Genomic DNA, 22,990 nt, shown 5'->3' on the forward strand with positions numbered 1-22,990 from the left:
TATCAACATGGTGGGACAGCCAGGGGCGATTTGGTCTGTGGTTGTGACTGTCTCTCTCTCTCACCCTGTTATCAACATGGTAGGAAAGCCAGGGGCGATTTGGTCTGTGGTTGTGACTGTCTCTCTCTCACCCTGTTATCAACATGGTGGGACAGCCAGGGGCGATTTGGTCTGTGGTTGTGACTGTCTCTCTCTCTCACCCCGTTATCAACATGGTGGGACAGCCAGGGGCGATTTGGTCTGTGGTTGTGACAGTCTCTCTCTCTCACCCTGTTATCAACATGGTGGGACAGCCAGGGGCGATTTGGTCTGTGGTTGTGACTGTCTCTCTCTCTCTCACCCTGTTATCAACATGGTGGGACAGCCAGGGGCGATTTGGTCTGTGGTTGTGACTGTCTCTCTCTCTCAACCTGTTATCAACATGGTAGGAAAGCCAGGTGCGATTTGGTCTGTGGTTGTGACAGTCTCTCTCTCTCACCCTGTTATCAACATGGTAGGAAAGCCAGGTGCGATTTGGTCTGTGGTTGTGACTGTCTCTCTCTCTCACCTTGTTATCAACATGGTAGGAAAGCCAGGGGCGATTTGGTCTGTGGTTGTGACAGTCTCTCTCTCTCACCCTGTTATCAACATGGTGGGACAGCCAGGTGCAGTTTGGTCTGTGGTTGTGACTGTCTCTCTCTCTCTCTCACCCTGTTATCAACATGGTGGGACAGCCAGGGGCGATTTGGTCTGTGGTTGTGACTGTCTCTCTCTCTCTCACCCTGTTATCAACATGGTGGGACAGCCAGGGGCGATTTGGTCTGTGGTTGTGACTGACTCTCTCTCTCACCCTGTTATCAACATGGTAGGAAAGCCAGGGGCGATTTGGTCTGTGCTTGTGACAGTCTCTCTCTCTCACCCTGTTATCAACATGGTGGGACAGCCAGGGGCGATTTGGTCTGTGGTTGTGACTGTCTCTCTCTCACCCTGTTATCAACATGGTGGGACAGCCAGGGGCGATTTGGTCTGTGGTTGTGACTGTCTCTCTCTCACCCTGTTATCAACATGGTGGGACAGCCAGGGGCGATTTGGTCTGTGGTTGTGACAGTCTCTCTCTCTCACCCTGTTATCAACATGATGGGACAGCCAGGTGCAGTTTGGTCTGGTTGTGACTGTCTCTCTCTCTCACTCTGTTATCAATATGGTGGAGAAGGCAGGTGCATTTTGGTATGTGGTTGTTACCTTCTCAAATGAAGCTCCTGGTCTGGACACTGTCCATCACAAACTGCTCCAGGCAACTGTTGATTTCGTCAACTAAATAAAGTAGAAATTAAAGATATATTTCAATAGTGTTTTATTGTATACATAGCCACCATGAGGGCCTTAACCCATTATACAAAACTATACAGTGGATTTCTAATATTATAGTGCATAAAATGTACAGTCTGTGACGTTAAATTAACTTTAAAAATGACACTCAAATATTGTACAAAATAGTATGTACAAGAAAGGCTTAGTTAAGAACAGTACAGAGATGAGAGGGGCAGTAATTCAGGTTTAATTTTAAGTTATAACTCAGTCAATGAGAATTCTTTTAAGTCTAGGTCAAGTATCAAGTATGTTAAGATTTTGTAAAGATTTGACGGAATTTGGTATAATTAGTACATTACTTTTATCTGAATTTTAAATGCAATTAATAGAAAGGAATTCTCTCTTATAATGTAACACCTTAAAAAGCGAATTTCATAAGATTTTCAAGGATAAAGGCTTCTAAAAGACAGCATGGGAAAAACTGTCTGACCACTGGAACAAGATGAACATACTGCTTTGAAGCGAAGTACGGTGCAAAAAGTCAAATAACCCCATTGTAGTCAGTCTCAAGCGCCGCATTCAAATTGTTCGTTAGCAGGACACTTTACATTGTTACCTGATCCACTCACCAGATGACAAGAAAATTGAGTACAATGGTAATGCCTGCCATTTCAACTTCTTTTAACCAAGCATCGTGCTTTTGTTTGGAATATATTGGCTCAAAATGGCAACCAATTAAGGTTTTTTTCGTCTGTCATCTAGTCAGTAGATCGGGTAGCAATCGATAGCGATATAACATCTGCTTAGACTGAGTCTTATGACCAATTGCAAATGCCACTTTCACACTCGCTTTTGATTTTAGTCGCACCTGTGCGCAGTACTTGGCGAGTATTGAATTTCTGGACAGAGTTACTTTGAAATATTTCATGAAGATTACATCTAAGTGTTAACACATATACAAGATACATCAGACACCGAGTATAATCCTTAATGTACTCATATACATCTTACACATCCCAATGTACAGACGCTACATGTGCACTATACTTTATAGATACAACTCCAACAGGATGAAAATGGGTGATTGAGTATGATGATATGAATAGAGCAATTTGACCCAAGCCTGCTGAACAGGATACCATCTCAACCAAGACCACACTGCAAAGCCTGCCCAAGTCTTCAGGTATCAGACACCAATTTAAACCAGGTCTGCTACATGAGCTGCGATGCCAACTAATCCCAGGTCTTGAGCTTTGATGCCAATTCAACCCAGGTCTGCTGAGAGATGATACCAATTTGAACAAACTCTATGAAGCTTACGTATCTAAATTGGCGTCACAGCTCAGTAGACCTGGCTGAAGTGCCATCAAAGCTCAGCACACCTGGGCTGAGGTGGCATTAAAGCTCAGCACACCTGGGCTAAAGTGGCATTAAAGCTCATCACACCTTGGCTAAAGTGGCATCGAAGCTCATCACACCTGGGCTAAGACATTGGCATTGCAGTTCAGCACCCTGCATCTTGCAATATTCATTCTATTCCTAGTTTGGGTTCAAATTGAATGCGGTGAGAAAAAATTGAAAATGAAGTGAGAGGGGATGGGTGTCTATTAAGTAGAAACTTAAAGTTGTTAATACTTGGTATGAAATAATCCTCATGTAAATGTGATTTAAGTTATTGTTTTTTCTTTGACATCAATAGTTGTGCAACATTTCACATTTTTTCAGAAGAATACAGATAGAGGAATAAAACATTTAGTCCAGGGTAACATGCAAAATCTTATCAATACTTTATTCATTGTTGACCTTTTGATGAGGGTTATTCTTGGATATAAGCTTCCATCTGATAACTGCCAAAAGAGAAAGATGGGATATTGCCGGAAGTATTTCACAGACAGAATAGAAGCTATTTGTTGCAACTGCCCATATCTGTCCTTTGCCAGAATTTTAAACAGTGGCAAAGTCACCCCCAAGTGGCAGGTAGCTTGTTTTACATGTTTTATGCAAACAAATAACTATGACCATAATGCTGATGCTGATGATGAAATAATGACACAAAAGGAATCACAATATATTAAATGGCTTAAACGAATCTAGTTTTCCATGGCTAATAGAACCATGATTACTGTACATTCAATACAGGCAATGAACAGAGTACTTAGTTCTCTTAGGCATGGAATACTTTCACATTATAAGTGTACTTGTAGTTAAATGCAATACTTGACTTCCGGTAAAATATACAACTCTTAGAAATAATGGGGCAAATTTTTAGCAAATATGTAAAAGATAATCACCACAAACCCTGACAATTCAATGCCAAAATTTCATGGTCAATTTAAAAGATTTTTCTGAAATTAAGGGGGGCTGCTTTGCCACCCTTGGATCTGTGCCTAAAGTGGACTGCGAAGTACTTAATTCATCTTTTACATTATCTAGAAAAAATTCACCCCATCCTTCTAATGATAAGTCAAAAGAATAAGGCTAAGTGTATACTTCTGTACAAGTTTAATACAGTACTGGCCACAACATGGACAATTCAGCAGAAGTATAGTATTAGCCTTAATTAAATCATCTGATGATCAAAGCCTGATGAACTATCTCATCTCATTTTCAGAGCCAAGAATCAAAATCAATTGACTCGATGACCTTTTTGAGATCCTTGCATAGAAAGGCAATTACCAATTGTAAGAATGTCACATAGTTAGGCAAACTGTTGAAATGTAGTATCATCAGGCTTTGTGACACATCATGTAGCACAATCAATTTAAAAGAGAACCAACTCATACACATGAAAGAACTTTTGAAGAACAGTTGCACAAATGTGCAATTTTCCATACCTCATAGTCTAGCAAAATATGTTATACATTTTCAAAATAATTCACCACTGAATGCATCCTAAATTACCCCAAATACTTCACATTCACCAATTAAAAACAGAGTAGCTTTATCGTCATTGACAATTTGAAACTTTTCTATCAATGTCTGTCTCCTAATGGGGACTTTTCATTACATTTCCTAAAGATGGTATGACTTCGAGGAAAAACACCACCATCAAATTGCCACAATTCTTCAAAATTTCCCCAAGGTGTCATTTGGTTGGTCCTCCGTCAGCAATATCGGGTTGTATCCCAGTCAATATACACATGAACAGGTGCAGAGAACACATCAACAACAGTGCAGTGCACAACACTCTAAAGTCAACCGCACACAGGCAAACAAATTGGCAGATGCGATCACCTGGCTACAAATTTCTCAACTTTTCCATCCTTTTAAGAAAGGAAATTTTAGCTGATCTTGTGATCGCCAAGTGTTGTTTGCCCTTGCGCGACAGACTGAAACATGGTCATATGTACAAATGCAGCATTCTGAATCTATGTATAAATAACACAGTTGAGCAATGGCAACATGTGTGTTCCCCTTTAATTTATTCTCGTCTGCCATATTTGGGATTTGAATTTTTACAATCTTGTAATGTACAACATTGACCGTTGGTCAGCCAACTTTGTCCCAATTGATTAAAGGAGTCTCCCGTGAATAGCTCTTTCATGTAATTTAAAGGAGCTTTCTCAAGAAACATTTAAGAATTAAATAGCAAGTTATAAGTTGGGTGACATTTCATTGTTTATACCAAGTGCTGGGATCGACTGTTGCCCCCAGAAATGTTGCCAAAACTTCATACTTCAATGTAAAATGCAAGTGAAATAGGTTCTGAGACACTGTTATCTGCTCAACTCTGAGTAGTTTTCGACTATTGAGAACCAAACGTTTTCGACTCGCTCAATTTATTTGGAAGCTACCAATTCCACTCTTGAAGTATACACATATCATTCCTCAAGGGAACTTCGACATGTTTGGGTAATATCATTGCCTTACAAGCTGACTGACCAACAACCAACCAACTACAGCTACTTCTACATAAATGGCAGTATACTCACATAATAGATAAAAACAAAGAAAACAAATAATTTCATAACATTTCCTGCAATATCTGCTTCCCGACTTGTCAATATTGGCACTTAACAATTCAACTTCAATGAGAAAGATCATCATTGTCCATTTCTAAAAGACTATAGTGAAAGCTTTAGCAGACAGAGCGGTCTCAGACCACGCATTTCCCCCAAGCAAATTTGAACAGCAACCCTCCTCCTTGATTGAGAAACATCTTGACAAAACAATCTATCCTATTTTTAGTTTGTTCGCGACAATAGCTCCAATAGTTTTGAAAAGCCTACACGTTCCAGCAAGAAAACAATATATTCCTCTTACCAAGTAAATAACTAAGAATTGATGTCAAAATGTTTTGAAATATGTAAATATATAACCCCATATTCTGTATGTGCATAGCAAGTTACATGAGCTCTTGTAAAGGTCAATTTCTGTATTTGTAAATGATGAAAATCCGAATACCCGGTGTAATGTTTTCTCCTTTAAACTCTTGACTAACAAACCATCAATGACAGAAAAACCTCAATAGTTCAGTAAGGATTTATGATTCTCAAACACTGTGGTAACATAGAACTGTTTACAGTGTATAATGAATGCAGTGAGCCTCATTTTGGTGGCAGCGCTTATCCTGTTGGGGATTGTTGCAAAACATGAAAGTTGTCAAAAAGCAATTAAAAGGTCACATTTTCATGTTTCGTTTGAGGTTCATGATGGCTTGACTTTATACATCGTTATCAGCAGTGCATTGTTGAAGGAAAACTTTGATTTTCAGAATCATATTTTAGCGCCTTTGAGATTCCATGTGCTGCCTTTTGAAAAGCTACCTCCTAGAAATCGTCTACTTGTATACTTAAGGAACTTACATTATTGGTGGAGTTTACTATTGACCCGCTTAGGACTGCTATCTGTTGATAAAAATTGCAAAACAATTATTAGACAGAATTTCCTAAAAATTGCCGGCCACCGAGTTTCCCAAAAATTGCCGGCCACCGAGTTTTAAAAAGTTAGTCATATGTTGGATTTGGTTTTTCTGAATCTGAATAAAAACATATATATTTCTTAATCTTCCATTAAATTGATTCAATCCAAAGGGGGTCAAACAGAATAAAGTGGAATCTCTCTTAATGGACAAACTCTGTCTATCAGGGACAGTGACTTCGTTCAAAAATTGGTCTCACAGGACACCTTCCTATTGAGGACAATGTTTTTCAGTCATAAGGATGTCCATAACAGAGAGGTTCTACTGTACTTTATAAGGTTTTATATCAAAAGGACACAGACCACTAACACTTGAAACCACAGAAAGGTTGACACTGATGGCAATATCAGCCTGAAATACACCTACATGTAGGGTGAGGCTAGAGCACTTTTGCATTGAGAAATAATCAGCTGTGTAGAAACTATGCAAAAACAAAGGTCTGACATAAGAAAAAAACGCAAGGAAAAACATTAATTTTAGAAATTCACCTTCAGCAACATATCCAGAACTCTCTTTACTTCCTTCACACAAATACCTGTTATTATTTTAGAACAATATCTCCAAACAAAACATTTAAGCACCTTATTGTTTTAAACACTATAACACAGACTTTGGTCAAAGTTCCTTGAATGTTCAGAAAACACAGATATCAACAAACCTCTTAAGTTTTAGGCTTTCAAAGATTTATAATTCTGACACAGCATCGTTCAGTTAATACCAGCCAGAAGAGAAAAAAACATTTCCCCTTTAAGAGAACCATTTTTCCCTTTTAATGGATATCCGTCATCTCAGTTTAGACGATAGTAAAATACCAATTGAGTAATAAAAAGTTATAAGTCAAAACTTTAAATCTACTGAAATGCACATACCAAATATCCTTTAGATTATTAATAAAACATACTGAAGACTAGATCTACTCAACTTGACTCTACAAGAGTTAATAAATCAACAGTGTATTTGTCATAAAAATCAAAATACATCTTCATAAACATAATCCATCAAAGGAAAAAAATGTTGTCTAGCATACTATTAAAAAGACTTTACCAGAGACACTGATTTAATTTAATTTACACTTAACAATTATTTTTACATCGCCCATGTATTTGTATGTGGTAATATGACTGTAATATACATTGTGTAAAAGACCTTAACATATACAAGTAGGCCTACTTGGAGTACAACGAGAGGTTTAACGAAGCACAACCCGATTGCAACAAGTTGAATGTTTACAATATGTTTTGAGATACACCATACCGAACAAAGACAATTGATGGAGTTTTAATGACTGAAATACTACATTCGCTCAAAAGAGCACATTTTATGGATTCAGCATGAAAATGGGTGGAAACAACTGTAAGGTTAGCTGGTACAATCATAGCCTAGGTACAGTTTCATAAAGACTCAGGGTGCACGGATTTGTACTACTAGCTGTAATTGTACTTGGACTAATTGTACCACTTTACCTTATCTCGCTGAATTAGTCACGATTCCATGTCCCAGGCAGATCGCAGTGCATAAGTCAACAGATTGGCAAATGTTGAAATTCATCAAAACTCAGACGTCCAGTCTGATTTTGTAGCTTTGTGAGCTGCTTTTCCTCAAGTGCCATTCATAACTTTACTCCATTCCATGAAAAGGTTGCACTAAGCAATGAACAAGAATGATCCATTTGAAGTGATATACAGACAGCTTTTTCTGGCCATTTTAATCTTGTTTTGGGTGCAGAACCTTATTTCATGAATTAGCGTATGGATCATGTTTGAAAGTAAAGTTCAAACACGGCTTCTGATATCATTTTCACATAAATGCAACCCATTTCCATGTCGCACCATTTCACATTATTATTAGTACAGTATACAAGAAAAGACTGCAACTACATATAGCTGAACCAGCTAATGGTGACCAATGATATATAAAACAAACAATTTTCTTCTTATGCTTATACACTCATTGAAAATTGGACTTTCCATGAATTATTGAAATTTGGTCATTTAACGCTTTTCAATGCCATTTTGATCAGCGAAGTTAGAAGACGGAATTTCAGCTAAAGCTAACTCCACCCCAAGCTACCAGACATAAGCTTCAATTTCTGTTTCAAATAGCCTCGGATGAAATAAACTCTAGTGCTGCCATCTCCAGGGCAATGCCCTTATCGCAAACACCTTGCCACGCCCAACAGAGGACCACAATGAGACGCAAGATCAGTGGACCAATCTGTCATTGTGTTGATGCACTAGCACACACCATCAGCTAAGCATGAACTGTGTTCTACAATACGTCTTTGCAGGGAAAAGAGAAGTTTTATCCGGGGCAAAATTTTCCAGAATTGTCCGGTTATTTTCAGCTTGCACACTTACTGAATTAACGCAAATGTCAATCAATTCTTTAAGCAGTTAGGATTAAAATAATTGCACACCATTGTTCAAGATTTCAACCTCCGCCAAATTGATATGCTCGCATTTCCTTGAATAATTGTACGTTACATCCAAATGATTCCAGCTTGAATTATCACAATCACAAGATGACCACATCGTCTTTGGCACATTCAAGTTATGACAAGCATCATTTCCTTATTCTCCCAAAGTTACAACCTACAGAATGAGGTCACTGAAAGACATTCCTTAGTCCCAAGGAGTTACATATCGACTCACTAAACCCGCTGGAACCATAAGTGTCATTGAAAACTTCATGTCTATGCTTTAAATGCATGCAGATCTGCATTTTAGACAGATCAGTTGGGAACACCCTTCCACAACAAATATTTGTGTCAACTGTACTCGAATATAGCTGTTTCAGTTACTAATCGACTGTGTTTCTCACATATTTCGAATTGTCATTATCTTGTTCACATGACTTCCGTTGCCTCCAACAGCACTTCTTGTTCATCAGATGACGACTCTGTCTCCGTGCTGTCATCCTGGAAAAATAAAATAACGTCTCCGCGTTTAGTTCATGCTCCCCATCGAACAACATCTAAAGGAAAACACAACATCGATGTGAAATTCTGGAGGTGTGCAAAACTATGCTATAGGGAGTGAGTGTGCATTGACAAGTGGGAGTGCATCCCGGGATAGTGCAGGGTCAAGGTCACATTTAGATTCTTACAGTTGGTACGTCCAAGATCGTATGTCCACCACATCCACCGTTTATCCGTTCATCCTCGTCGTGTGGTATGTTTATGTATTCTCCCTTCCGTTTGGATAAAGAAGCCAACAGAGGGCTTTTTGATTTGCCCACACCTTCTGGCAACCGGCAGTTATTATTCGCCCAGAATAATCCAGTTTTACTCAAGTCTGTATCACCGGTTATTTTGCTGCGTACGTCTGCATTTGGGAGTTTATGATTCGTCTGCTTTGGTACGTTGCCGTTTGTCGTCCTTCTGCTGCCATTGGAGGATCTGCGATCTGATTTGTTGGCCCGTCGATTATTTTTACACCGATTTTTACCAGAGTCACTCTCCTCATCGGTCGACAGCGCCAACTGTGCGTAATTAAGCGACTGAGTTGGCCACGCAGGACCATCAATGTTCCGCGATCGCTCAGATGACCCAGTGCCCGACTGAAAACTTGATTCACTGTCACTCTCTGAATCTATGTCACTGGTGGGCAACTTTGAATAATTACGTTTCATTCCCTTTCCTTTCAGTTTCTCAGGGCTTTCTGGTTCCACCGAACTCTCGCGATCTAACGCCGGATTTTGTACGACACCATCGATCTGCGCATATTGTAAACTATGTCCGCTATCGCTGCTGTCACTGTTTCTCAACAAACCGTTCACTAGCGGTTGCGTTTTTTCTCTCGCACATTGCCGCGGTAGTGGCACAGGCTTGAAACTTGTCAGTTTACGACTTGTAATAGGAGTTCTGTCATTATCAACGATATCAGTGCTATCAGAATTTGTAAACTCTGAATTTGTGAACTCTTGCAAGCCATCGCTGCCTCCCTCTTCAGGCAAGGCAATGTGAAGCCGAGGCTTTTTCTCTCCAAACAGCATTGGTGGGTCCATTTCCGTAGGTGATGGATCAGGAATCAGCGTGAGATATTTCGGATGCTCAACATCTTTTGGATTAAGGTATCCCAGGGCATCAAACCGCTGCAACCTACACATATCACTGAATTCCTTGCTGTCAAACGATGCTGCCCTCTTTACTCGGTCAATAGCTGGTGCAAATGGTTCCTGGAATGGAAAATATTGTGTTTTACTTCAAAATGAATAAGTTTTCTGCTGATGCTGTTTTTTAAATAATGAAGAGCCTGAAATAAGAATGGGAATTGAAAGTTAATGAGACAAGCTCAAATAACTGAGAGGTCAATTGCGTACAGTATTCTAGTAGAAGACGGAATCCCTCGGCCATAACTGTCACCGTAGAAACTGCATTGATATGCACTCATACCTGAGGTGAATGCAAAAGAACAGTCATTGATGAATCGGTCTTACCGTTGGGCTCTCTGGGACCACACTGTCGTCATAACAACCAAGGAGGCTCCGCAACCTCTTCTTGGTTGGACTTAGGTTGATCCCTTCAGGAGGCACTGCTGAAAAACAAAGAATGAAATGTTAGCATCCTCTAACAACTGGAATTTTTGCAGGATACTTTGTGTGGGCCACAATCAAATTCTGCCAGAATAAACATGCAGATACCTGCAGATAAATACGTTCACTGAAAATGATACACGAGAGACATCAGAGCCTTGTTCAAACGCACGAAATTTACGCTATCCCTTATGGTTATGTAAAGTATCCTTAAAAGACGTAATATCTTCCAGTTAATCCCATTAAAATCTGTCACGTTTAGCCTAAGGATTCTGTTAAAGCGAGCTTAGTTTTGAACAACCAAGCCTTTTATTTGATCCTGTGATGACCAATACGAGAACCTAGTGGCAACTCAGCCGGGAGTTGAACCTAGGTTCTCTCGATAATGGAGCAGACGCTCTTTCACTGCACTGCCGCTGCCCTGCACACCTTCACTGATGCATGTCACTTACCTCCAAACTTCCTGCTTGTGTTAGGTGATAGGTAGTCCTTATCCTTGTCCAGCCGGGAACGCATCCCCATTTTACCCTCAATGGTATCAAAGGCCAAGTTATCAAAACCCCCTACAAATATAACAAAACACGTTCAGACTCTGACATTTTAAAATATTTTGAAGGGACAAGTAGTAAAATGCTAAAACTCAACCTCTGATTAGTATTAAGAGTTAAATAGGATAAACTGACTATAAAAGAATAGAAAAGAATTTGAAGAAGGTCAGTATCTGCATTTCAATTCACATATTTTCTTTCAGAAATATCAAAGGGCGGATCCAGGGATCTGAGAAAGGCAAGCACCCCAGAGCCTTAAGGGGGGGGGGGGGCACAATCCCCTCAATGCCTCCCCCTCCGAATCCTCCACAGAGAAACCTTTAGGCACCAGCTTGTACATTGTTGTAACAGCGAACATGTATTTTCCAGTACTGTTTTTTTAGACAACATGGAATATACTCACCAGTGGATTTCCAATCACCTGATCAAAGCTATAAAGCATTCCCTACCATACCAGATTCAGGGCAAAAAAGCACCATACTTCCTATTGAAGAACAGAGTATAAGACCTACAGTTCTGGCCAGAAGTAAAATCCCTTATCACGTGAAAAATTCATGCAACACCGATCATTCTACAATCTTTGGCACATTTCAGACAAACTTCGGTTGTGAAATTCAAATGCTGGCAGGTATCCTTGGATTATGATAAGCAACAACTGCCAGAATTCCATAATGAGAATGATAGTGTTGCAAGAATGTTGCATGCAGCAAAGGGAGTTACTCTTGACCAGTGCTGTAGAACATAGGGAACAGTGGACACAGGAGGTTATTCACGTGCTTATTATTCTACACTGGACAAGTGACTGAAAAATTGTGAATTTAGATAAACTGATTTGAAAATATAGTAAGTGTCATTTTAGTATCAAGTGTAATTAATCTAGTAGAAAAAGATATCAAAAATATCACAAAGGAAATTACATATACCTTCTGAATAAAAGGTAAGCTTAGTATATCAAAGAAGTATCAGTTTGGATTAAAAAGATGTCATTTTGAGAAGTAAAATGTTATTTTGAAAAAGAAGAAAAAGGACGAATCAAAGATAGCTACATGTCTATACTTGATATGATTTCATTGGTTTGTTTTTAACTATAGCACCCCCAAATTTTCTAGATATATTTCTCCAGTATGCGATTTAAAATTCTTTTGTCATCTTCTTCTTCAGCATTGTGTATTTTTTGTTTCCAGCCACTTTTCTGGGTTTTCTCCTGCTGAATGGACTGAAAACACCTGGAACACCCGAGCGCCCACCTAGTCTGTCAGAGTCATTTTTTCAAGAGTGTTTTGCAGGGAGAGAAGTTCAGAGAGAGGCAAGAGAGCAAAGTTTTGATGCGGGACATGCAAATCGCCCACCACACGCTTCATTCAATTTGACTCTGCTATCACTACAGGCTAAGATGTTGAGATTGACAGAGAAGCTATAACTAGCTATGTGTACTTAGAGATGAGCTATTTACAGCTAAAATGTTTGTTGAGGCTACCAAATCAACACAACTCATCCATTTTCATTTGTGATGAATAGTCACTACATGCATTCTATTAAAATGATTTGATGTGTTTTATTCAAATTGGCCAACATGCTGGAGAAATACATCAGAGACAGAATTCAGCACCCACTGATAGATTTTGATTTTGGCAGTCACTATTAGTCCCAAGCTCAAGCAGTGTTCCCAACGTCCTGTGTAAACTGTCCCCTACCTTCTTGGTTCCTACCGATTAGTGCATTCTCGGCAAACTCTGTCGCCCTTTCTTTCATCTGCTGGAGCTGCTCACGCAGATAGCTGAATGTCGGTCGGTCATCGGGGGAATAGCTCCAACATTTCAACATCAAGTTGTACACCTCGAGGGGGCAGTTTTCTGGTTTGTCCAATCGGCCACCACTCCTGACAAAGTGCAACACTTCGATGTTGGTCCTAGCCGGGTACGGCTGCTGCCCAAGTGTCATCACTTCCCAGATAAGAACACCAAAAGCCCTGCAAATATAAGCAGATCAGTAAGAGACACTGTCATGAGTTTTTCTCTTTAAAAGTCTATTTCAAACATAGGTTGGTGCCAACTAGGACAAGTGAAGGACACAGTGTCAATCATTAGCTTCAGCAACTTATAGCTTAATGTCAACCGAGCAACAGGAGGGGATCATGTATGGAGAAGGAGAAGAGCAATACAGTCTGAGAATACATTAGAATAACACATCCGTCAATGTCCTAATGAACTAAAATGTAACAGTAAAAGGAACAATTTGGGAATAGTACACCCACTTTTCAGTTCAAAACAGTTATTTTGTTAACATGCAGTGTCGCATCCAATAGCAAGCACGTACCAACTGCAGGATTCATATCACTATAGTAAAGTGACTTGCTCAAGGCAAAAACGTTTCCAACTTACCACATATCTGACTGTGTGGTGAAGACACCATCCATCAGTGATTCTGGTGACATCCACCTAACCGGTAGTAGACCCTCGCCTTCCTTTCTATAATAGTCATTCTTATATATATCCCTCGCCAAACCGAAGTCTCCAATTTTTACAAGTAAACCCTGTCCCGTACTTTGGTGTGCCACCAGACAATTTCTAGCAGCTAAATCTCTGAAATGACAAAGAATGTAAGGTTAAATTCATGGGTTAACATAGAGCTACACTATATACCGACACACCGGTAAACAATAGTTTCATGGTAATGAACCCTTTGTGAAGCCATGATTTACCAGTGTGTCCATGCACCCATCCTATATAGGCTGCCTAGCTCTATGTAACCCATGTAGCTCTATGTAAACCTACAGATAAACCAGCAAACAATAGTTTCTTGGGCATGAATCCTGTGAATATCAAAACCTCACAGTGAATATGAATATCTTACCATTTTGAATTTCCAATAGTGTTTGAAGCATGGTGACAAGAGAATGGTTTTAGTACTAAAAAAGACACTAGAAACATGAAAGAATGTTGTCAATTACCTGTGCACAAAGTGCATGTCTTCTAAGTATTCACAGCCTTCTGCTACATCTCCAGCAATGCCTATCAGGTTTGTTAGGCTCAGCAGTGCTGGTGTCGTCTGAAAGTAGAAAAAATAAATAAATAAGTAAGTTCTCATATATAGCACTTCATACTCTACAACTCTACTCATTGAAAGTGATTTACATTCATCACGTTCATTCCCCAGCCTAATTCTTAAACCTTTCAGTTGAAACCAAGAAGTACAAATATTGCGCTAAACACCGAGCCTCGAACCCACACCTTCGAATCAAAAGTCGGACATGTTTCCACCGTGATATTTGGCTTCCCCATACTCTGAGTTAACAGCGTAGCTCTCTCAGCCGACAGGCCTCTAGTTTAAACTCTTCCCCATATCAGTACTTGAGTAACATGTTTTTGGTACTTACCAATGTTGGTCTTGAGGCTCGGAGAAACGACAACAAGTCCCCGCCCTCCATGAGCTCCAGGATGATAAACTGTGGATCGTTATCCAAACACACTCCAAGCAAACTTAAGATATGCTTGTGTTTGAAGTTACTCATGAGTAAAGCTTCCTTTAAGAATTCCTCCTTCTCTTGAGGTGACGCGCCTTTTCTTAGTGTCTTGACAGCCACTTTTGTTTCACCTGAATCTATCGCGAGGATATTAGTTGCCAGGCCCTCAAAGACTTCTCCAAACGCACCACTGCCCAGAAAATGGGTCAAGGTCAGCTGGTCTCGTCGGAAATGCGGCAATTTGGCAATCTCCTCCTCGGATGGAATGATGCTGGGGAAGAAATGGAAATGAAAAAATATGAATATTAACCCTTTATTGAATTTAGAATACGAGTAAAGCCATCCAGGACTCCTGTTTTGGAATAGCATACCGCCAAGCTAATCTGGCGCTTTAATAGGAAATAGAAAAAAATCATATTTGCCTGCCCAATGGTCTCAAAACTTAAGTATATGTGAACTCACCTAATGGCATAAAGTGTATTCGCCTGTTGAACTGATATCGTAGGTAGTTCCCTCAAATTGGCCAGCTCAACATCGGGCGCTGGAGGCTTCAGGATGAAGTTGACCGGCATTTTCTTATCTTGTCGACGAGATCGTAACACGGCAATCAAGATGGCAGCCGTGGTAATGATGAAGATGAGGAGAGCAGTGAAGGAGCCAGCAAGGATCAGGGTCAGGTTGTCTGGACCGGCAGCTGAAAGTACAAGCCATCACTTTAACTCCTCCCCTTATATTACTGTCTTTATACATACGTGTTATTAGTGATTCAACCCCAGGGGAGTGACTGGGTAGAAAAGGGTTCCATGTGAATTTGAAAGACCCTAACACTCTAATACAAATATCACTCAACTAGCACTGAAGATTGGCGCAGTCACTTACTTCTATCCAAGAAGAATGGCTCACTCTCCTTGGAGTAATAGCTCCATCCATGCTCATTGCGGGCAGCCACCCTGAATGAGTAGTTCATGCCGATCTCCAGCTCCTCTATCTTCCATTTCCTCTCAACGCCATTGTACACAGTTTCCCAGGTTGAGTTGGTCTCAGCAGGCCTGAAGTAGAAAATGGCCAAATGGAGCAACAATTTAAGGACACTGATTTTGGCCCCAAAGGGGTCATTTCCATCCCACTTGACTTCTATAATCAGAACACCTCCCTATTACAGACAGCATTTGTCAGTTCCAAGGGGATCCCAATAGAGAGGATCCACTGTATATTTTAACGCCATGATAAAGTAAACAATCACAACTGCAGTGATATGGTTGTAGGTTTGCCATGGTTTCTTAAATTGTGACCCGATCAGAAAATATATAGCAGTGCACATGCCAGTTATGCATATAATCTTACCTTGCCTCCAGCTGATAGTTGTCGACTTCTGCTCCATTATTGATGGTAACATCCCATAATACTTCATAGAGACCATCGCCAAGACGACGCACATTTGGCACAATGGGTGCTTCCGGAGCATCAGCTTCAAAAAAGATTAAAAGAGTTATAATCATGCATGTTCTTGGGCATAGCACTTAACTCCAGTTACTAACATAAACCTGTGATGGAGACCATCCAAATGGAGTACCAGGGCCTACTCATAAGCCTACCAAAGTCAGAGATATTGACAGCGAGACTGGTATCAACTGATTATCTGTTGCAGGGTTAAATTTGGTTGACGAAATAACATACTTACCCAATGTTTTAAATTTGTATCTGTAGTCTAAAGGCCATCGGAACATGGACAGTAGGTAATCCCTTGGGGTAGTCCTGTAGCTAGCTACTATCCTAGTAGCATAGTACATATTTGGTAGCAGGTTTGTCAGAGTTATCACGTATGGTTTATCGTAGCGTGTTGGCTGGGGGGTATGACGACCCCAGGACAAGGACATGCCAAAATCATCATCCTAAGGCAAGAAGGAGAAAATCAGGAATTTAAACATCTGTGGTCACATGCTGTCTGAGGATAAGCCCAAATCGGCTTTGAAGTCACTAACTCAAAACGTGAGGTCGATGGAATTTAAAGATACCCAATCTGCTGAGGAAATAGGGGTTTGAAATGCCCAGATGAAGTGACTTTTGGTCTAAGGGAAGGGAACATGTTCCATCTGCTTACCTCCGCCACTGCTTTATACTCCAGGAAATGTCTCATGATGCTATGGTCAACTGGTGGCTCCCAGCTGAGAGTGAGGTTCCTGCGGCCGCACGAGATCAGTGTGACGGGTTGTGGGAACGTGAAGGTCCGGTTCTGTGCCATGTCGCTGATGCTGTACAAGGACTCATCCATCTGCTTGTTACGCACAATCACCTGAAATCATATCGAATGCAAAATTTTATAAAGTTTGCCTATAAACACTGTCTTTGGAGTTGACTTAAAGGGTAATGTCACTGATCATACTACACCCAATCAATCTACAGAGTGGTGGTGTGGTGTAGTGTTACAGTTAATAGGTTCATAATCGGAACCATACCAAACACTTGTGACCTTGGGCAATATCCCCAAATGTCACCCAACCTTAGAGCCATGCAACAAAACTTTAAGTGAGAAGAAGAAACAACAAACTAACCCAAAATGTGTAGTTCTGACCAGCTTCTAGGTTTTTCTTGTAATACTTATTCCCCGCTTGGTTCTTGTGGAGCTTGGATAAGATCGGATGGCTTGACCAACTGCGCGTTTGATAGACCTCCTCCCCCTGAGATGTTGTTCCATCACTATTCTCCGTCAACCAGCGGATGACATAGAATATGTCCGACTCATTACCATGGAGCTTTTCGGGTGTTTCCCAACTAATCTTGATGCGATCTGGCCGTAGGGCGACAGCTTTCACATCAAGTGGTTTTGAGGGAACTGAAAAACACGACGTCATTTTTAGAATGTTTCATTAAGCAAAGTCATACCTGCGAGTATCACCTCAGAAGAGCTGGGTGATAAAAGGCCACATCTTTGGATCCACAGAAAATGTTTATTGGCTACTGCAATGCATTCTACTGATAGCAGCTCACTGCTTAATGCCTTCATGCTCATTTGCACAAAATGATAAGCAAGGTCGTATTTCATAAACCTTTTGCTCAGGACATAACAAAACAGCAGTAATAATACATACTCCCTTCCTTGGTGCGACATTCATACGGCGGTCCAAATACAGGTGGCTCTCTCATGCTGTAGAAATTCGTATTGGAGACTTGGAAAACGTAGTTTGAGTAAGGCTCAAGACCATTGATGGTAACTCTCCGTTCGTACGATTCTTGGACACTACATCCTACGCTGATCACAGCACATCTGTTGACTGTCTCATTATCCTCTAGGCGGCGGTAGTGTACCCTGTAGCGTAGCGGTGGTTTACTGATGCCGTTACATCGAGGGACCCATCGTGGCGGCTCGAGGTCGAGGGTCACTGTGGTGTTAGTGCTGCCTAGGAACACCGGCAGATCTGTCTGATTTCCGGGAAGGAGACACTTGATATCTGGAAGAGAAACAAATGTAGCAAACCAGGCTGAGTAAACTTCTGATGAGCACTTTCTAGAGGTCCTATACTTGTAGCATAATTGATTGTATATTCAGAGAAATTACACAATAGAAATTCGAACTCTTTTTAGCTTGAATCATCAAGATGATATTCCCCCTTTTAATTACATATTCCCGTTTTGTTACTCTTCTGAGACACATATTGACCACTATATCAAAGAACACTCATACTTGCGTAGGTAATAAGCTTCTCCACTGCAAGTAGAGGATCCTAGCTGTTTCTTGTACTAACCTGGAAGACGCTGAAGGTGTGGACCAAACGCTAAGATAGCTTGTATATCCTGGATCCTCTCCGACACAAAGTTGAGCCCTGTCTTCTTGTCAATACTGTTGATGAGTCCCGAGGCTTTGTTTACCCAGTAAAGGCGCTTGGAATCGACGGTCAAGGAATCTGGTGGAAGACCTGCAAGTAGCGAGAAAAAAATTCCAGACTGTTATGCTCCGTACAGCCCTGAAGATTTCATCTGCCCAAAGGTGCCACTTGTCAATACCTGCCGACAGTACCATTCGTTGGAAAGAGCTTTAAAAGCTCTTTCTGGTGATACACCAACATCATTAAGATTGGTCGAATAACTTGTACATTTCCACCAATTCTTTAAGAGTCTAATACTGACAAGATGGCAAAACTATGACTTTATCTTACCGTGTTGGTATCCAGCCCATCCTTTGTACAGCTGCTTGCACACACAACTTGCTGAATCGGTCATGAAAATCGTATTCTGGTCCAGATTGACACCGTATATGACAACATCAGTGCCGTTCATGTGATCGAGGACAAATGCTGGCGACATGCTCATATCACCGCAGTTACAGCCGGCTTGGTATTCCTCCTCGACAGCCCGTTTAGCCCGCCGTGTTGATGGAAAGACGGCCTGGACGTCGGATCCATTTAGGAGACTGGTATAGAGATGGGTCTCATTCTCAATCGTGGTCTCGGTCCAGTAGAGAGCACTGAAATACCAAATTCAGAAGTTTTTTCCGCTTTATATATGGCTACTTAGATAACCATGAACACAATAGCAAAACACCTCACCTATTCTAATAGTTCCTACCTACAAGGACAAGTAGAGCTACATGCTACATGTAGCGTGGTGACCAGTAGGTATAATATCCTCCTTGCCACCTAAATCCCACGCCCTAGTTGTCTCTTTTTGTTTAATTTTCACATACCTGTGATAAGGATCAACATGTAGTGTCCTGATGATGCCCTCGCTCTCCAAAACGAGTGTGCCATTTCCCGCGCCCCTCTCGATGCTGTACGACATTATGACAGTGTTGTTTTCTTGGTCTTCTAGCCAATACAAAGACCTCGCTATCCAGTCAATTGCAAGGCTTCTACCGTTTCCTTGTAACTTGAACATCTAGAAAATTAATGATAACTATATTAAATTAGAGTTTTGGGGACCTTAGTTGACACCTCTGTTAGTTGGACACCGTCTGGTCATTTCTATATGATTTGACCCATGAAATCAGGACATCTCCCTATAAAGGACAGCAGTTGTTAGTCCCAAGGGTGTCCTTACAACAGAGGCTATAATGTAGTTCTGAAAAAAAACCAATAGACCAAAATGCAATTAAATATGACAAGAAATTTATCAAAGTTTCAACGACAGATATTCTATCTTACCTCATTCCTCTGCACCCCATTGTAACTCATCATCCTGTCCTCCACATCGATCCAGAATAGGATGTTATCAAGGGCGAGGTAGGCCAAGGTCAGCGGACGACCTCTGATCAGGAGTGTCATGACCTTCTCATCAACGTCTAACTTCATCAAGGTCAAGTTCTGTGCAACAAGAAGCCTTGGGATTGGGTTGTCAACTGGAAAAGAACGATGCAATGTATGGTCCAATGCATGTTACATCCAAGCCAGAGTATACCGCAAAGTCAGTCAGAAGCCAAAAGCCAAAACTACAGATTTTAATCGGTTGAAAAAGTCAAGAACTCACCACTGGTATTCGCAGACACCACCTCTGTCCTGTCTCCGCAGCCCACCTTTGTACACGCCTCAACTGTGAAGTAGTACTTGACATTAACATCACAGTTATCCAATGAGAAGTCTGTATTCTGCGACGTGAGGATGCGACTCTTTTTCTCGCCCTTGCTGTTGTGGTAGTACAAGTTGTAAGCGATCAGAATGCCGTTGACGTGCATGGGGCGGCTCCAACGGAACTCCAGGTCGATGCTGATGTCCGAGCTCATCAGGCGGTGGTTGTGGGTGACGTAAACCCGAGGATGTGATGGCACACTGGGAACTGGAAAAAGGAGGAAATGTTGCATCAGAAAGTCATTGCTGTTTCTTGTGAATACTATGTAAACCCTGCCTTCTAAGCTGGTTTACATTGGATTTACTTTGTCATATGTCATCTTGTCCTAGCCTTCAGTAGAAAGGAAGGACCAATAGTGATATGGATATGATTAGTGTACATTATCATATAGCAGGAAAGTCTTTTGTTACTCTGCTCTGTCTACTTTCCCCCTGATCTTCAACTGAAAGGACAAACTAGACAGCCGAATTTAGGTCTCATGTGGCTATTTGAGGTGACAGCAACCCTTTCAAATAACTTATTTTCAGGCAGGTACAATAACAGCCAAAATAACTGATTCTACAGTAGTATAGTACTGCAGTATGACATAACGTGGAGGAAACTGGAAGAAGTCGCGGGTTTAATGAAATATAAAACTTTGATTAATATACTAAGACAAGGTTATGGGGAAACAAATGATACTAATCGCAATTTAAAGAATATGTGTTATGAAACTTAGAATACTGAATACTCAGAATACAAAAAGTTGTTGCACAAATTACTGCCAGCATAACTTATGCATTGAGGGTCTTTTGTAGAGGGCAGTCGTTGGATGCATGCACATATCACCTTCCATACACATGAACTTGTTGACATCTTAATGCATCGCTCTGTGCAGCCATATCTAACGTCATAAAGCGACGTTATATCTAAACTCATGTACAGAACAGTGGAAGAGGGTGATGAAATTAATTTGACAAAGTGAATCAACCAAGTGCCACAAACCAAGTGCATCGCCAACGGACAGTGCAAATTGGAGCAGTCATGGGGTATTTGGAATCTTTCTTAATTGGGGCATGCATACCATCTGGGTTGGACCTGGGGAAGCTAGACTTTATGGTATGGTTAGCAATTTCATCAATGACGGATGACAACCAGTATGATCTTTGGTCGATTGCATGAGATGGTAGTGCAGGGAAACGTGGCCCATTCTCAGGGGCAGGGCAGGAACTAGGGCTATAAATTGAATCAGGACAGGTGACGGTGACTTGTGGTCTTCAGGGGAAATTGTGGCATACCTTGTGACATGAAATAAGCAGTGATCCAGTAAAACTCCAGAATTGATAACCATTTCATCACCCTCTGTGACAAATTCTGAACACCGACATCACAGATCAGAACATCACTTAACATCTCAGACGTACACCTCACAGCCATTTAGGGGTCTCAACACTAAGTGAAAGGTTCTATTGACTAACAACATGAACAAGAGTGGACGATAACATTGTCTGTTTGCTTCATTCAAAATGAGGTTGAACAAAAAGTGTACTATCAATGTTTAAACACAAAAAGGGAACTTCAAAAGGAAACGAAAAAGAAAAATTATCAAAGTCATCATCCATAAGGAGATTGACAGATGAAATCATAAGACTTATTGTTAGGATGGAAGTTAGAAGCAACTAATAGGAGCATCAAACCATGTTGGCTGAGATAATTCATCCCTGATTTGTCTTCAATGCCCTCATCCTAAAACTAGACCATTAGATCCTTAGAAGACATCCTTATCATCTGACCATATCTTAAACAGATACTTATTAAAAGACTCAAAAGCCTTAATAGTTACAGGAACCACAAACCTAGATTTAAACACCATTAAAGTAGTTATAACCTGAACCTAGGAAGTCGACAATGAATAAAGTGTCAATGCTATTGCTAAATTGAAATGAAACACGTTGTTAATTTCACATAGGAATTCAAGAAATTATCTGAAGACAAAATAATGATTTTTCTGGAATTTTATTGGACGGTTTGTGCTACCTGTATAGTTTGTCCTCTGAGCCACTGAAAAATGCATTGTTTTAGTTAGACGTTGGATGACTGGAAGATTCTGTGAGAAACGATCAAAAGATTTCAAGTAATGGATTATTCAACAAACAACAAACTCCCAAAGGATTCAGTTCAATGAGAATGCTTGTCAATTTCAGGAGCTCACAGGAGCCACACATTTTATTGAATTGCATGCAACATGTTTTTAAAATATTTATTAACCATGACCTCATATTATCCCCTTCTGATAGTCTAAAAATGCGAAAAAGCCCTTTTTCTAGAAGAAAAAAATTAAGACGTTAAAAAATTTACAATAAGTGCACAATGCATAAAAAATAGGGAAAACCAAAAAATTAACAAAAAATACTGAAAACATTTCGCGTGCATCATCTTCTAATGCTTTTCCTTTGGATATGAGTAAGACAATTTCTTACCAGACATCGGAGACCGTATGTGAGTCCTGACTGTCTTGGATGAGCCCCAGCATGTGAACGCCCGGAGATGTACCTCGATTGGTATAAAGGGTTTAAGGTCCCTTAGGTTGTAGAATGGGTTGTCAGTGACCTGCAGGAGGATGTGGAAAATGCATTTTACTTTCAATCTTAATCAACAAAAGCAAAATGGAAGAAATGAGGGCCCGGTCTCGGCGAA

The 22,990-nt window shown here is 40.6% G+C and overlaps 1 protein-coding gene across 5 annotated transcripts in view; it reads right to left on the bottom strand.

Moving 5' to 3' along the window:
- Window positions 1-1,318: 1,318 nt before the first annotated feature.
- LOC135488764 (proto-oncogene tyrosine-protein kinase ROS-like) overlaps window positions 1,319-22,990 on the bottom strand; it is a 106,561-nt gene continuing 84,889 nt past the window's right edge. For 4 of the 5 annotated variants that reach the window (XM_064773560.1, XM_064773559.1, XM_064773557.1 and 1 more), the window contains 21 exons: window positions 22,774-22,903; window positions 20,216-20,521; window positions 19,894-20,087; window positions 19,437-19,627; window positions 18,910-19,217; window positions 18,499-18,669; window positions 17,845-18,204; window positions 17,308-17,588; window positions 16,857-17,048; window positions 16,437-16,647; window positions 16,100-16,223; window positions 15,635-15,804; window positions 15,218-15,449; window positions 14,669-15,026; window positions 14,243-14,340; window positions 13,674-13,874; window positions 12,987-13,261; window positions 11,197-11,307; window positions 10,649-10,746; window positions 9,317-10,387; window positions 1,319-9,128 (listed from right to left, as the gene is read on the bottom strand). In XM_064773560.1, the coding sequence (XP_064629630.1) occupies window positions 9,057-9,128; window positions 9,317-10,387; window positions 10,649-10,746; window positions 11,197-11,307; window positions 12,987-13,261; window positions 13,674-13,874; window positions 14,243-14,340; window positions 14,669-15,026; window positions 15,218-15,449; window positions 15,635-15,804; window positions 16,100-16,223; window positions 16,437-16,647; window positions 16,857-17,048; window positions 17,308-17,588; window positions 17,845-18,204; window positions 18,499-18,669; window positions 18,910-19,217; window positions 19,437-19,627; window positions 19,894-20,087; window positions 20,216-20,521; window positions 22,774-22,903 (5,154 nt within the window). In that variant the 3' untranslated portion in view covers window positions 1,319-9,056. The remainder of the gene's footprint in view (window positions 9,129-9,316; window positions 10,388-10,648; window positions 10,747-11,196; window positions 11,308-12,986; window positions 13,262-13,673; window positions 13,875-14,242; window positions 14,341-14,668; window positions 15,027-15,217; window positions 15,450-15,634; window positions 15,805-16,099; window positions 16,224-16,436; window positions 16,648-16,856; window positions 17,049-17,307; window positions 17,589-17,844; window positions 18,205-18,498; window positions 18,670-18,909; window positions 19,218-19,436; window positions 19,628-19,893; window positions 20,088-20,215; window positions 20,522-22,773; window positions 22,904-22,990) is intronic. The other variant, XM_064773558.1, reaches the window with a different exon arrangement.

This window comes from Lineus longissimus, chromosome 5 (genome assembly GCF_910592395.1).
Source record: "Lineus longissimus chromosome 5, tnLinLong1.2, whole genome shotgun sequence".
NCBI lineage: Eukaryota > Metazoa > Nemertea > Pilidiophora > Heteronemertea > Lineidae > Lineus > Lineus longissimus.